At 41.9% G+C, this 14,548-nt stretch overlaps 1 protein-coding gene across 5 annotated transcripts in view; it reads left to right on the top strand.

The window, feature by feature from the left end:
* The window catches only part of ARHGAP10 (Rho GTPase activating protein 10), a 321,959-nt gene that overhangs the window by 283,201 nt on the left and 24,210 nt on the right, over nucleotides 1-14,548 (top strand). For 4 of the 5 annotated variants that reach the window (XM_024736121.1, XM_024736122.1, XM_024736120.1 and 1 more), the window contains one exon: nucleotides 12,211-12,370. The exons of the other annotated variant lie outside the window; for it this stretch is intronic. In XM_024736121.1, coding sequence (XP_024591889.1) covers nucleotides 12,211-12,370 — 160 coding nt within the window. The remainder of the gene's footprint in view (nucleotides 1-12,210; nucleotides 12,371-14,548) is intronic. 5 annotated transcript variants of the gene reach the window in all.

Here is a 14,548-nt window from a genome sequence, read left to right as displayed (position 1 = left end):
AAATGTCAGGCTTCCTCAGAAGTTTATGCAAGACAGCTTGATTCAGTATCTGATTACTTTTCGGTTCCTAAGGATAATCGTAGATGGTGGTTATATGTTTTGTTTATATAGGCAGAAATCTCAGTCTGTAAATAATGCCTCTGGACTGTGATTATGATATAAAAATGCTCTCTGCTTTACAGAGTAAAGCAATTTGCTTTGACTTCTGTTGACATCGCAGCCGAACTGGTCTTATTCACTTTGTAATTGAATTGCTACAGCCTTCCATTGACCTTGTAAGTAGCAGAGGTGGTTCCTGGAGTTGTAACGTAATGCCTGTTAGCTACTGCTGTAACGTTATAATGGGGTCTGTGTTTTATGTCATGCGATTAGAACACAGCCGATTCCCTCATCAGCGTTTCCTAGCATACACTTTTGCCATGTCTTAGCCATTCGGTAGCTTTTCAGGCAAGCGTTTTGCTTAATTTTTATTATCTTCAGACAGTAGAAAATAAAATCTGCTTTATAATTGTATGGCAATTTCATCACATCTTTTCACGCCTTACTGTGACAGTTTAACTTGTAGTTTAGGAGTTGACTTCTCTCTTATTCAGTTTTCTGGGGGGGATGCATATCTATGTGTACTTTTGTTTTTTGGACTTTTTGGACTGGGAGTGGGAGGTTATTTCATTGAGAGTCACATTTCCCTTTCCTAGACATGATTTCAGATAAAGAAATTATATTACCCAAGGGAATTATTCTTAGCTAGCCACTGACTGTCATTAACCTGCATGTTAATTAGCTTTATCATGGTTCCCATTATGGTTTGTCTTGTTTGGTGAGGCCAAATGAAATGAGAGGAACTGGGACATCTTGCCCTACCGCCCCCAGCATGACATTGCTTTAACTTGCAGCAGAACTGAGAATTGGGGTCAGTGGGACTTTACGAACCTTTCCTTCCACTTGGCAATTATAACTGGTCTCTCAGTGCACCTTTCACTGCTGAGAAATACAATTAGCGTTCTTTCCTTAATGGGCAGTTGGCAGGGTTAATTTCTTATACCCCCCTCCCCTTTGTTTCCCTAATGGAAGATTTTCTGATCAAAGAATCTAAACTGTTTTCTCTTAATAGTCATTTATTACCTACTGCTCTGTGGACAGCAAAGAAGAATTCCCTTTGAATAGGAGGATTGGATTTGGTTTTTTTAAAGAAAGATACCCAATTACATTAGCAATTTTAAAAGTTCAATTATAAAGTCAAACTTTGAGTCTCCTAACCTATCTTTATTTTTCTAATTAAAGAAAGGAATTGCCTGTGTGTGTGTGTGTGTGTGTGTGTGTACGTACAAACTAGTGTACAAGATAATATGATATAACTCTTTTGGCTTACGTTTTTAGAAGGATAAGAATAAATATCTGGCCTGAAAAATATATCGGCTTTACTTTTTGTCTTGCATTGGATTCCTTTTTTGGGGGGGGGGTGACTTCTTTTTCTCTCTGTAGATCTTATCCGTATAATGCCACTATTGCTAGTGCCTCATAATGCAAATTCTCTCAATTCCTTGGCCATTTTAGTTGAAGTAGACTAAGCGTATGGGAAGCTCTGAAGGCAGTGCTGGGTTTTCTTTGGCTGGTTAGGTGTTAATGGGGTTTGGGATCTGATCCTGACCCTTCTCAGCCATGCTGCTCACAGACTGCTCTGTTGTGCACTAGTCATTCCGTGTGTATACTGCAGCTTCTAGTTCGAGAAGCTCATAGGACTCCGTGAGGTTCTGGGTGAGTATCTAAGTATGCTATGAAGAAACAGGCCTGTTCACTTTTTTTTTTTTTTTTTAAACTAGCCAAAGAGTGGACTACTTGGACAAAACTAGTCTTAGGTAATCCAGCTAGGCAGGACAGGCTGTCTTTCTATGTTGTTGGAATGTAGCCTTTTCCTGTTTTCCTCAGTCTCAATAAATTTGGGTATCTGGTCACACTGGTATCTGCACATCAGTAAATATGGGGATGCTAGCGCTAAGGACCAGATGCAAAAACAAAACACTGGACCGAACTGTAATCCTCCCTTTGGAGCAGTAGTGAGTGTTAAGCTGTTGTGGAAGGCATGCTCCTTTACTTAGCCTTGGAGCCCTTGAACGTTTCATTGACTGCAACAGTCGCACCCAGTAATTTGAAAGCAAGAAGACATTGTGATGTACTTCTAAGACTTAGGTAGGAAGAGTGAGGCTATGTATGACTCAAGTGTTCTTGAGTGTCCTTGTTAAAAGTAGAATGCTCTCCTAGATGGGTTAGTGTTCCAATGCAGTATGACAGTTCTATGATGTCTCATTTCTCATGAGTGAAGTAGTATACTTTGACCTGTATTAACTGCATTTCAGGGACCAGCACCGCTTAGTCCATGCTACTTTTCCTGTACACAGGGTCATTAAAGAATGGATGGTGGCTATGTCCTTTGATCTCTATCAACCTTAAGATGCCACTGTTGGCACCCATCCCATCTGTTATGTTGGCCTTATGAACATTGGTGGGGGAATGTTTTCCTTCTACTGTTTCATATGTTGAAGCGTCTCACCAGCTCCTAGACAGATTTAGCTTTATTTATAGAGGTCACTTCCATATTTATTGTTCCGCATCAGGTTTTTTTTTTTTTTTTTTTTTTGCTGTACGTGGGCCTCTCACTGTTGTGGCCTCTCCCGTTGCGGAGCACAGGCTCCGGACGCGCAGGCTCAGTGGCCATGGCTCACGGGCCCAGCCGCTCCGCGGCATGTGGGATCTTCCCGGACCGGGGCACAAACCCGTGTCCCCTGCATCGGCAGGCGGACCCTCAACCACTGCGCCACCAGGGAAGCCCCGCATCAGGTTTTATATACAACGTCAAGTCCAATTGCATATTGAGCAGGGGGGAGGGAAAACATAAATTTTGGTTTACTCTAATTTACACTAGTCAGTGCAGTATTAGAAACTAGCTTTTGACATGATGAAATATAGCAATTCAGACTTTCTTTTAGCAGAGTAGAAATTACATCAGAGTGTCTTTGAAATGAGTTTGGGAGTACTGTTATTGATGGTAGGCACCCTTCTCCTTTTCAGTATGCTGTGTGTCCTGGGTGACCTTAGGAAGAAAGACCACTATGGCTCGAAGGAGATTTTATTGATGTCATAATATCTGCCACATGGTGGAAACTAGGGCAGCCTGAATATTTTCTGCTTAGTTCAAAGGTTATATTTTGAACAGGCTTATATAAGTTAGCAAAACAAACAAACCTCTCCTCTTCCTGTGGCATTTCATCATCCTCTTCCCATTTCAGCCTCTTCCCATCACTTCCATTCCCACAGCTATCAGTCTGTCTACTACTGTGACTTGTACCCAGACATGTTCTCCTTGAGGATAGCCTTTCTCAGTTCCCTACGTGCTGTGCCCTCTTCCGCTTCAGACATTAAGCCTCAATTTTTGGTGCTTGAGTCTTCCTTGGGTGTAGCATCATGAGAACAGACACACCAAGTGGGCAAAGAAGACATTGAAATACTCAAAGCAAGACATTATTGGGCAGCGCTGTTTAAAAGATAGAAAATTCAGAATGCAAGGAGGGTAATTAGAGTGCAGAATGACAGGAGAATGAATCCAGGCACAAGGGGAGGAGGGGGCTAGGGTAAATGTCACCACGTCAGCTTTTTTGCCCCCTGCTGGGGAAAGAATCTACCTAGTTTTGGCTGAAGCCCCCCTCAAAAGTAAACTAGGTCACGTTTAGCCTTGAGATTTATTTCTCTGTACTTAGGTAGTGAGTTTTTATATGTCTGGTCACATTTTCTAGTCGATTTCCACTGTGATTTTGGAGATTTTTTTTCCCCCCAGAAAGTGTTACATACCAATCGATAATAAAAATAATAGTTAAGAATATTAGCTTTTCACTTTATGGAACAGCCTGTGTACGCTAATTATAGTATACAAGTAATCCCTGTTGAGTGAGCACACTAAAATATAAAAGAAATCGAATATACTTTAGTAAATTCTAGTTTTGAGAGTTTTCCCTGACGAAATGTGACGTGAATCTTTAAAGAGTCATGATGACCCTTTGACTGTCAGTATTTAGGGAAATTGTCTGTTTAAATATGGCATAGAAAATGTTCTGAATCTTGTTTCCTAATCGATACTTTAGAGCTATAAAGTTTTCTTTGGTATTCTTGTGCCATGTTTCACAAATTTTGACATGAAATGTCTTTATCGTCGAGTTCTAAATCTTTCTTAATTTCCATTATGATTTTCTTTTTAACCATATTTAGTTTACCAGCATATTGAAATGGTAAAATCTATCCTTTCGTTTATTAAGTTCTAAATATTTTGTCATTTTGGTCCGAGAAGAGAGGATGTGTAATATCCATCCTTCAAAACATTTCCTTAAGAATTCTTCGGGGGTCCAGTGGTTAGGACTCTGCACTTTCACTGCTGAGGTCCCAGGTTCGACCCTTGATCGGGGAGCTAAGATCTCACAAGCCTCATGGTGTGGCCAAAAAAAAAAAAAAAATCCTTAAAAAAACATTTGTTTTGAAGAATATTTATCCTGTTATTTCAAGGTGTGTGTGTATCTAAACAATAGAGCAGCTTTGTATTGTTGATTACAGATATTTCTCTCTCTCCCTGCCTGATAGAACTGTCTGAGAAGAGTGTGTTAAAGTCTCCAATAATGACAGTTGATTTTTCTGTTTTCCCTTATGGTTCTATATATTGCTTGAGGCTGTATCATTAGGTGCTTATCTTCTTACTCCATCATCTTGTCCTTTTATCAGTATAAAATGACCCTCTTTATCTCATGTAGTTTATTAAGATCGTTGTGTACTTTGATTTATATTTGCCTAGTATAGCTTTATTTTCTTGAATTTCCAGCCTTGCTTTGTCTTTTTGTTGTAAGCATGTTTCTCGTAGTCAACGTATTATTGGATTTGGAAAATATATTTGGAGAATCACTGTCTTTTAATTGATGAGTTTAATCCATTTATGTATATTATGATTACCATTATGTTAGGATTTCTGTCATTTTATAATTTTTATTTAATAATGAATTTCGATACCTTTTTGTTTTCTTTCCTCCTTTCTCTTTACAAAAGCAGATGTTATGCTGTTTCTAATAGTGTGTATCCTGTTTTTGTTTCTAAGGCGGTTGCCTTATTTTGAGATTTGTAAGCTTATTTATCTGTTGGCTTCTTAAACTCAACTATGTTTCTGCCTCCATCTCTAATAAGGTAAATATCCAATGGACTCTCATTTCCTTTTTTGGCTACCCACCCCCACTATGTTGATATTTTCTAGATTCTAGGCTCTGGATCATTTTGGTTATTTTTTTTCCCCTTTTCTTTTGTCCTAGAGTTTTTAGAAGACAATGATAGACATTGAAAATCTCATATTGCTTCTTTTATTTAAATACTTGAAAACTGTGTTTTGGGAGTGTTAATCATTATAGTTCTTTATGTGGCAAACCTTGGGTGTTTTTAAAGTCTAATACGTTTATTACGCCCTCACATTTTTTTTGTTTGATTTTTTTTTTTTTTTGTGGTACGCGGGCCTCTCACTGTTGTGGCCTCTCCCGTTGCGGAGCACAGTCTCCGGACGTGCAGGCCCACTGGCCATGGCTCACGGGCCCAGCCGCTCCGCGGCACGTGGGATCTTCCCGGACCAGGGCACGAACCTGTGTCCCCTGCATCGGCAGGCAGACTCTCAACCACTGTTACGCTCTCACATTTGATTGGCAGTTTGAATATACAGTTCTGTGCTCAAAATTCTTATCCTTCAATACTTTAAAAATGTTACTTCAATATTGTTCTGAATTCAGTTTTGCTGTTGAGAACTCTGAGGTCACTCTGGGTCTTTTTTAAAACTATGGTCTATTCTTTCTGTCAGGATGCTTTTTATTTTTTTCTTTGTATTTGATATTCTCAAATTTTGCAATAAGGTATCTTAGTGCAGTATTTTCTTTATTTGTCTGTTTGGTACTCTGAGTCCTTCAGATTGAGGTCTTTGAAATTCTTTAATTTTGAGGAATTGGTCATTATTTCTTTAAGTATCTCTTCCTCTCAATATACTTCTTTTTCTGGGATCTGAATGTTGGCAATTTCACTTCTCTTTTGTGTTACAGATCTCTAAGTTGCTGAATTTCTGTTGTTGTTGAGTTTACTATCCTAGCTTTCTTTATGTTCTTAGAAACTGTAGGTATAAGTCCATCAGGAAGGAGGATTTTGTGTGTGTACCTGTCGTTGGGATGACTTAGAGCCTCCTTCTCTTCCTTCTTCTACTCCCTCTCCGGCTCTTGACCACTGTGTTCACCAGGTTGAACCAGGTGCTTTGGTTCAGAACCAGCTATTATTCCTGTACGTAACTCTCATCCCGGGGAGGGGAGTGGGTGGGCTTATCAAAGCTACTTTCCAGGCAAGTGGGGAACTTGGTCACAGATTTTTGGCCTCCATTTAGTGTGGTGAGTGTCTCCCAACCCCTAGTTCCACATGGGGAGCCTGGTTCTACCCCTGAACCATGCCTGGTGTATTGTAGGTATATTGACCTAAGGATACCACAGGATTTAAATGTCTGTTGTTTCTGCTGGTTTGGATGAGTCCTGGAGCTGGTAGACTTTTGGCTTGTACTCCCGCTGACTTCTGAAACTATTTCCTCTCTGTTTCTGTTTCACAGAGATGGGAAACAAGTTTTCAAGTGCAAATTTATTTTAAAAGTCATTTCATTGCTGTTGTTGGGCACATGTGAGAGGAGAGGTGGGTTTCCATTTAAAATTTCATTGCCGTCTTGACTGGAAATTTCCTGATTGGCCTTTACTGTAAAAGTGTTACTGTGTTGTTACAAGTGCAGTTACTTTGTTCTGCACTTATAACAATAAATCTTTCTTTGATCCTAGTGACTAGCTGTTTGATATTTAGAAGCATCTAAGATTATTCTGACGGGAAGCATATTTCTGTGCCAGCGGAACCACAGAGAGAGTCTGCTTTTGTCTTCCATTTAACCAAATATGTAACTGCGGAGTTTGTCAGAAGTTTAATTCATTAGATCTTCTCTTCTCTTCTCTTCTCTTCTCTTCTCTTCTCTTCTCTTCTCTCTTTTCTTTTTTTCCATTTTTCTTTCTTCTCTTCTGTCCCCTTTCTTTTTCTTTCTTTCTTCTAATTCATAAGCCAGGATGTTTGAGAGAGGGGAGCATGGACCAGCCTTATGAGTGGAGACAGCTCATCTCTGACAAATAACAGAAACCTCCTGTGGTTTCAGCTCATACTCAAACATTCTAGACTGAGTAGAAAACAGCAGGTAATGGATTCAAGGGGAACCATCTCTGACGTCTTAACAGTTAGGAAGTTTATTTGAGAGATGGACAAAGAAGAAATGAATGAAATGGGAGGGAAAACTCTAAGCCTTATTCCCTCCAACAGCAGTTCTGTTTAAGTGAAATGAGCAGAAGGTGAGTGGAGAGAAGCACTTATCATCAGAACAAGAAAGTTCAACTATCTAGAGTAAAAGTTGATCAGCTTATTAAAATATAGGAGATAGGGCTCCCCTGGTGGTGCAGTGGTTAAGTCTCCCTGCCCATGCAGGAGACACGTGTTCAAGACCTCATCGGGAAGATCCCACATGCCACAGAGCAACTAAGCCCATGTGCCACAACTACTGAGCCTGCACTCTAGAGCCTACATGCCACAACTACTGAGCCCGTGTGCCACAACTACTGAAGCCTGCGCACCTACAGCCCGTGCTCCACAACAAGAGAAGCCACCACAGTGAGAAGCCCGTGCACCGCAATGAAGAATAGCCCCTGCTCGCCACAACTAGAGAGAAGCCTGTGCACAGCAACAAAGACCCAGTGCAGCCATAAATAAATAGATAGATAGATAGATAGATAGATAGATAGATAGATAGGTAGATAAACATCCTGTGTATTGTTAACTGTGGTAGAATTATCAAGTTCTTTTTCCCTCTTGCTGCTCAGTTTTCTGCCAGTCATTGAAGATTGCTTTAGTCTTTTCCTGAAAACAAAACACATGTGCATGTACTCAGGGTCATAAAGAAATCAGACTAAATAGTGAAATCCAGTAGCTGACATGAAAGGCATGTCCTCGTGAATACTTTTTTGGTCCATTCTTTATGCGAATCTATGTCTGGGCCGGAAACCTAAATACTTGTAAGATAACACTTCTCTCTGTTTACCATAGTAACAGCAATAACCACCACCCCACCATCAGTAAGGAGAAGGCTGCTCCTTACACTGAAGTTCCTCCAGGGTTCTCTTCCATTTCTGTATCTTCTCCTTTGCCCTCTCCATCCAGTGCTATGACTTCAGCTCAACCCACATGCCTCTCAATAAAATCATCCCAGATCTTTCTCCAGGGCTCTGGGGCTGTATAACCAGCTCTCCTTTGGACATCTTCCCCTCGATCTCTTAGCCCCTCGAATCCAACATGTCTACAGCTGGTCTTATTATTTCCCACACGCAACTTGCTCCTTGTTTTCCATGCCCTATTTCAGTGGATAATTCTACATTCACCTGGTTACCTAAAGCAAGAACTTGAGGGTCATGGTAGGTTCCTCTTTCAACCTTCACCTTCATTCACAGAGGTCCGATGACTGTAATACCTGAATATCTCTTGAATCTGTATCACTTCCTTGTTTAATCCCTGCAATAACTTTCTAATGCCTGTAGCATGCATCCAGACGCCTTAGCGAGGTATAAAACTCGACACCCTACCACCTTCTGCTGTGTTGGCTTTACCTGGCTGTCTTCTGCACCTTTGGGTTAGAGGCTGATTCTTCACCTTTGTAACTTGGCATCTGCAGTGTGCCTTAGTATATAAGTAGAACCTCAATAAATTGAAGAAAGAGGGTGAGAGATGTTTGTGGCTTGAAAGGGGAGAGGACGATTATCAGAAGCTGCGTGCAGATTTTCTAACAATACTTTGAGATTTTTTTCCTTCTTAATTCCTAGAGGCACTGGCTTTTCAATTTCATGATCTTTTCTGTGGCAGTGAGTCCACAGCCAGTATTTCCTGAAGCCTCCTGATTTGCCTGGCACTGCATTGTGTTCTCTACGGATTACCAAGATGAGACATGGTCTCCACCCTCAAAAGATGCATAACGGAGGTGGGGAGCTAAAATCAGGTCATGAAAGCATTGACAGTGCAACGTAAACTTCTGCTTGCCTGCCATCGTGAGAAAGGAGAACAAGCAGAAAAGGTGGTTGGCAAGAGATTATGGAGGAGGTGGGAATTAAGCTGGGTGTTCTGAGGAAGTCATTGTCTCTTCTAGATGTGGTAGTTGTATTCTAGTGAGTTTCTCATCTTGGAGTCTGTTCATAACAAAAGCCCTTCAGCACCATTTTTGTTCACGTACTCAGATCAACCCTGTTCCTCGCAGGTGATGAGTCTGGAGATGCCTGTTGAAGGGTAGCACCTAGGGAAAGAGTTTGTGTGACACTCTGGAGAGATAAAAGGTGAAAAATGACGAGGATGTCGGACTGTAGTTCTCAAGTACAAATTAGTTTCATAGGATTTAAAATCTTTATTCCTGATATTGTCAAACATAGAATTTTTTAAAGCTTTATTATTTTCCTACTAGTTAAAAAGAAGTCATTTAATTTTGGTGAACTAAAATTTTAGACTAACCTTTACATGCCTGGTATTAGTGTTTCCTCAAATGCAGTGATTCTCAGGTAGATAAGCTCATTCTTGAACAGTGAGAGAGAGGAATTATGTGCACATGGAAAGCAGGCTGAGAGAGCTCTTCGTTTGATCACTTTGTGTATCAATATTCTTTTCACTTGAGGGCTCAGATTGCCACTGTTTGGCAGGAAGTAAGGGAGAAATTCTCTTACTAGCACGTGATTTAATATGTTGAGTGACAATTTGTGCTGTGTCAGTCTGCTTAGGGACAGGATTGGAGGGGGTGGTGATGAGCTAGTGTATATGGTTGTGAGAACCTTTCAGGTATCTTTTGAAAGGAACCTTAGACCCTTGGGCTCCACTTCCCCAAAGCAGCTTCTCATTGACACGTTTCTCCTTGTAGGAGTGAGTCAGGGAATAGCTGGGCCCAGACTCTCACTTGCTGCTTTGCTGTGTCAGGTCCTGCCCCAGAGACAGGGCCTGCAGCCCAGAGAGCAGAGGGCCAACATCCAGTCTCCTGCAGCCAGGAAGCTGCTAGTGTGTGACCCACTCTGGAGGTTATCTTGTCCTGCTGCAGAGCTGGTCATATTTTGCAACTTCTAGCCAAGCCCTGAATTGGCAGCTGTCGTGCAGGTAAACGTTCAGGAGTTTACTTTAGGCTCCGCGCTGGGGTTACATAGGAGACCTTCTTAGTTTTGAAGGGGGTTGTTGCCCAAGATGACTGAACGACACACAGAAGGGTCCTGGAAAGCTGGAGCTCCAGGTCTCATTTGCAGGAAAGAACTGGATGGATTGAGCTATCCAGGCACAGGGCGAGAGGCAGCCTTTGTTTCAAAGTGGACTGTATCCCAGGACGAAAATAAATCCAAAGGAAATCATAGAGATCTATCAGTGGGTTTGGGTTCATTTGCCTGAAAATGAGCCCTTCTTTTTGGGGCTGAATTATTCCAGTTAGCTAAATACGTTTGCGGTGAAGGGCAGTAGAAAAAGGAACTTCACTGAAAGAGGAAGCATATGGTCTTCTGTGCTGTGTGTTTGTGAATGGAGAGAGAGCAAGGCTTTATAGAGCGACTTTGCCCAGGGAGAAGACCTGCTCACAGAGATCACATTCACCTCTCACCCCATTGTATCTCTCTCCCTGACCATGCACTTAGGAAAGAAAAAGTTCAGAAAACTCCCTCACCGCCATCTTCTGCACTGGATCATGCAACCCCCTAGCTGCTTCTATAAGGGGTCCCTTCTTCCAGCCATCACCACCCCCTCTAATTCCTCCTGGCCTGAATTCTGCTTTTCCAGATCTCCACTTCTAAGATTCTTTTAGCCTTAGTTGTAAGCTAGGTCAGAGTTAAGTAAGAATTATTTTATACAGTCAATTTTCAAGATTACTATCTCGGGAACGAGCTTCATCAGAGCCCGGGATTGCTCTTGTGCTCCATTATTAGCAGAATTGAAATCCATCTAAGATGGTTTTCCGAGAGCACGTTCCTCGCTGTTCCTGGTGTTCATACACCCTCCATTTCTGGGACTTGGGACTGAGGAAATACGAAGGTTTGATCAGCTGGAAGCTGTTTGTGGCTGGGGTGTGACCCTCCACATTGTGTGTCATCTGCCACGGCAGTTTGTTGAGCAACTCTTGTGACCCGGCATTTATAAAATCAAGGCCAAAGCAGTGCTGTCTTAATAGAAAGTTGCTGCCCCGGAACAGTTACAATTTAATGGGCACTGTGACTTTGGCTGAAGGGTCCAAGCTTCAGTGCGGGCTGTTCAGATGTGTTGATGGCAGCTGGGAGTACCATGAAAGTGAGGAGACCAGTCGAGGGACACGGCTGCTCTTCTGAGCTTTTCTACCTTCTGCATTTCCCACCCAAGCCCATAATGTGTACAGATGATACAAACGCATTTCACAAAATGGTCCTCCATGAACGAGTAAATCATGCAACCCATTTAAGAAATGCATTTTCGTTTGGCTTTAAAGTCATCCCCTGCAGTCACTGCAGGGGTCTGGTTCTTGTAGAACATCCTCCCTAATGTTCACCGGGAAATGGAAGCTTCTCTGTGTCCGGGATTTAATAAATCGGGCTATTAAATTGTAATCCAAGACACCAGCTCAGAAGATAAGGTCCCTTTCAAGTTGTTGAATTTGTTATGACTGGGTGGTGATTGGCAGTGGCTTAAAGGGCCATCGTGTGACTAGAAAGTGAGAGGCTGGACCCTGCAGGACTGGTGTACTGCTCTGGATTGTTTTCGAGGTTATCAGTGATTTATGACTGTGCTCCTTAGAGACCAGGAGGTCACTGTGGCCGCCATTAAGGCTTTCATCTTCCGTTTGATCTGATTTTGATTATTGTTTTTTCTTGTGGGGAAAACACTCCTCACTTTGTATTATCTATAATTTATTTTAAGCATCTTTGGTTAAAATAAAAAACATCAAAATCCCTAAAGACAGGGCACCAAAATACTCTCAGGCTGCGTTGTAAATGTAATTTTGGATATAATTTGATTGACTAATCAAGTGATACCATGTAGTTATTAGTGGAGGTTTTTTTTTTTCCTCCTCTGAGTATTTGAAAGTTGATGGCTTTTTCTCCTCCCCAGGTGACCGACCCAATCTTCCTAAGGAGGACACTCCTCCCAGCAGCCTGGACTCATTTTCCTCCCCATCTCCCAAGGCTGCCGCTGCCCATGGGCCCCCTGGACCAGACAAAAACCACCTTCTTGCAGATGGGGGTACCTTTGGGGACTGGGCATCCACTGCGTAAGTAGCTGTGCTTTTCTGTTTGGTGCTGAGGTAGGGAGGGCCCTGAAATGAAAGTGGCCCTTCATTTTGAGGTTTATGTGGCAGGTCGATACTGAAGCCGTTAGATCTCAGGACCTTTGTTCTCTAATTAGTGGGGCTGCCAAAAGGAGAGGGTCCATAAAACATGGCCTTTCTTTAATAGGGTGTCTGTGTTCCCAGTATGGAAGGGGTGGGCAGGTGCTATTTCAAATCTGTTTTAAGTTCAATTCATGGCCGTTTGGGGTTGCATGAAGGAAGTTTGCTGTTGTCCTGCTTGGGATGTTTTCTCGCTAGTTGTTGCAAACTTTTAGAACGATGCAAGTGCGTGCATTGTGATCAGTAGACTTTCCAGGCTTTCTATTGGATGATATCTTAGTTATATGAATTTTTGCAAGCTTTATGCTAGTGTCCTGCTCTGTTTACTCCGTAGCGCCCTGCATAATTGACAATTGATGGATGAAATACCCGATCTTAGTTTCTCAGTTTGGTTGAGTGCCAGCCATGAACAGATCAGCTCAGGTGTATTAAGACAAATAATACCAATACAAACAAAATACCATGGACCTGGTTTGACTACATGAGGGTTTGTCTTTCTCTGCTTCCTGAGGCTGTGGAGTGAGTGCAGGTTGGTGGTGGTGTGGAGCATCAGATTTCAAACAGATGCTCAGAGAAGGAGGAAAAAAAAAAAAAAAGAACTCTGCTAATAATTACATGACATTACTTGATTAGTCAATCAAATGACATCCAAAAATACATCTATAATTCAGCCTGAGAGTATTTGGGTGTCCTGTCTTTAAAGTTAAAAAAAAAAAAAGTTTTCAAAACTCAAAGTTGCTTAAAATAAGTCATAGATAATGATGTCATTCTACCCTAGCTGGGCATTCTTGGGACTTTAAATGGAATTGGAGAGTGTTTCTCACATCACTTGGCTTTTTATAGTTACTGCTGGATTCACATGAACTGATTATGAACTTACTAAGTATTACGAGAGGCTGGGAGAAGTTTGGTATGCTAAAATTTGGGGGTGACCTGAAGACTTTGAAAAACTAACCGAAAATCCAAGTGGAACTCAAAATATGGGTACACATTCTCCAGATGAGCTTTTTTTTTTCCCCTTCAAAATTGTCCCATATGTATATTTAAACGCTGAAGACTGTGTATTGTGGATTTAAACCGCAGAGTACTCAAACAGGCCTGTCATTTTTACTATTCTTTTTTCAAAATAAAAATACTCTTTCACTTTTGTGCCACAAGCAACAGTGACCGTGGTAACATAGGAACCCAGCCTCTGCAATGCTGGGCACTCTAGCAGTGGAATTTGGGGTATGTGTGTGTGCGCGTGTGTGTGTTTTAAAGCACAAGCCAGGTCTCTAATTATTCCTGTCAGTAAGTGTCTGTCACAGTCAGTGGAGAGCATTTTAGGCAGTGTTTCTTACTCCGCAGTGGTTCTGTGGAGAAGTGACATTCCAAGCCACGATGTAGGCGATGATCAGTTCACAGCACATCCATGGCTGAAACATGAAGAGCTTGATATTTTTGGTCATAAATCAGATGAGGAGTGAATACCCCCAGCTTCCTATTCATACAAATTTTAAAGTGTCATGGAAAGCACTCCAACCTTTGAGAGGCCCGAAAGGGAGGGGGCAAAATAAGTAGTTGAAACAAGTCTGAAAAGGGGATTTTTGTTATAGTGGAGACTTCCTGCTACTTGAAGAGCTTGATTTTTTGTTTTCTGGGCACTGGATAAAACGCCTCTCTCTCTTACATATATATATAATAGAATTCCTGTGTGTCTTTTAAAGGACTTACTGGTAAGCATATCTCAGTGCAGATTTCTCATGAAGTCGGGGAGCGCCTCTCGTACTTGAGGACCGTGAGGACCCCCTGCAGGGCTTGTGCAGCCCACGGCGCTGGGCCCACACCGTAGTGACGCTTAGGATTGGGGAGAGCCTGCAAATGCGTATTTCTAACGTCTTCCCTGATGATGTTTGGCAAACCCTGACATAGACTCCTGTCCGCCCCTCCCCGCATGGTCATGTGCTGATGTAAACAGCTTCTCTGAGGACTGTAGTTAGGAAAACTGACAGTGCTTCCTTCTTTTTTCTTTTCTCTTTTCTCCTCTCCCCTCTCCCCTCCTCTCCCCCCTCCCCTCCCCTC

The sequence above is a fragment of the Neophocaena asiaeorientalis genome, unplaced genomic scaffold (genome assembly GCF_003031525.2).
Source record: "Neophocaena asiaeorientalis asiaeorientalis breed wild unplaced genomic scaffold, Neophocaena_asiaeorientalis_V1.1 scaffold7, whole genome shotgun sequence".
In the NCBI taxonomy this organism is placed as follows: Eukaryota; Metazoa; Chordata; class Mammalia; order Artiodactyla; family Phocoenidae; genus Neophocaena; species Neophocaena asiaeorientalis.
The sequence above is the reverse complement of the archived record's forward strand: the minus strand, read 5'-3'. Positions and strand labels throughout refer to the sequence as shown.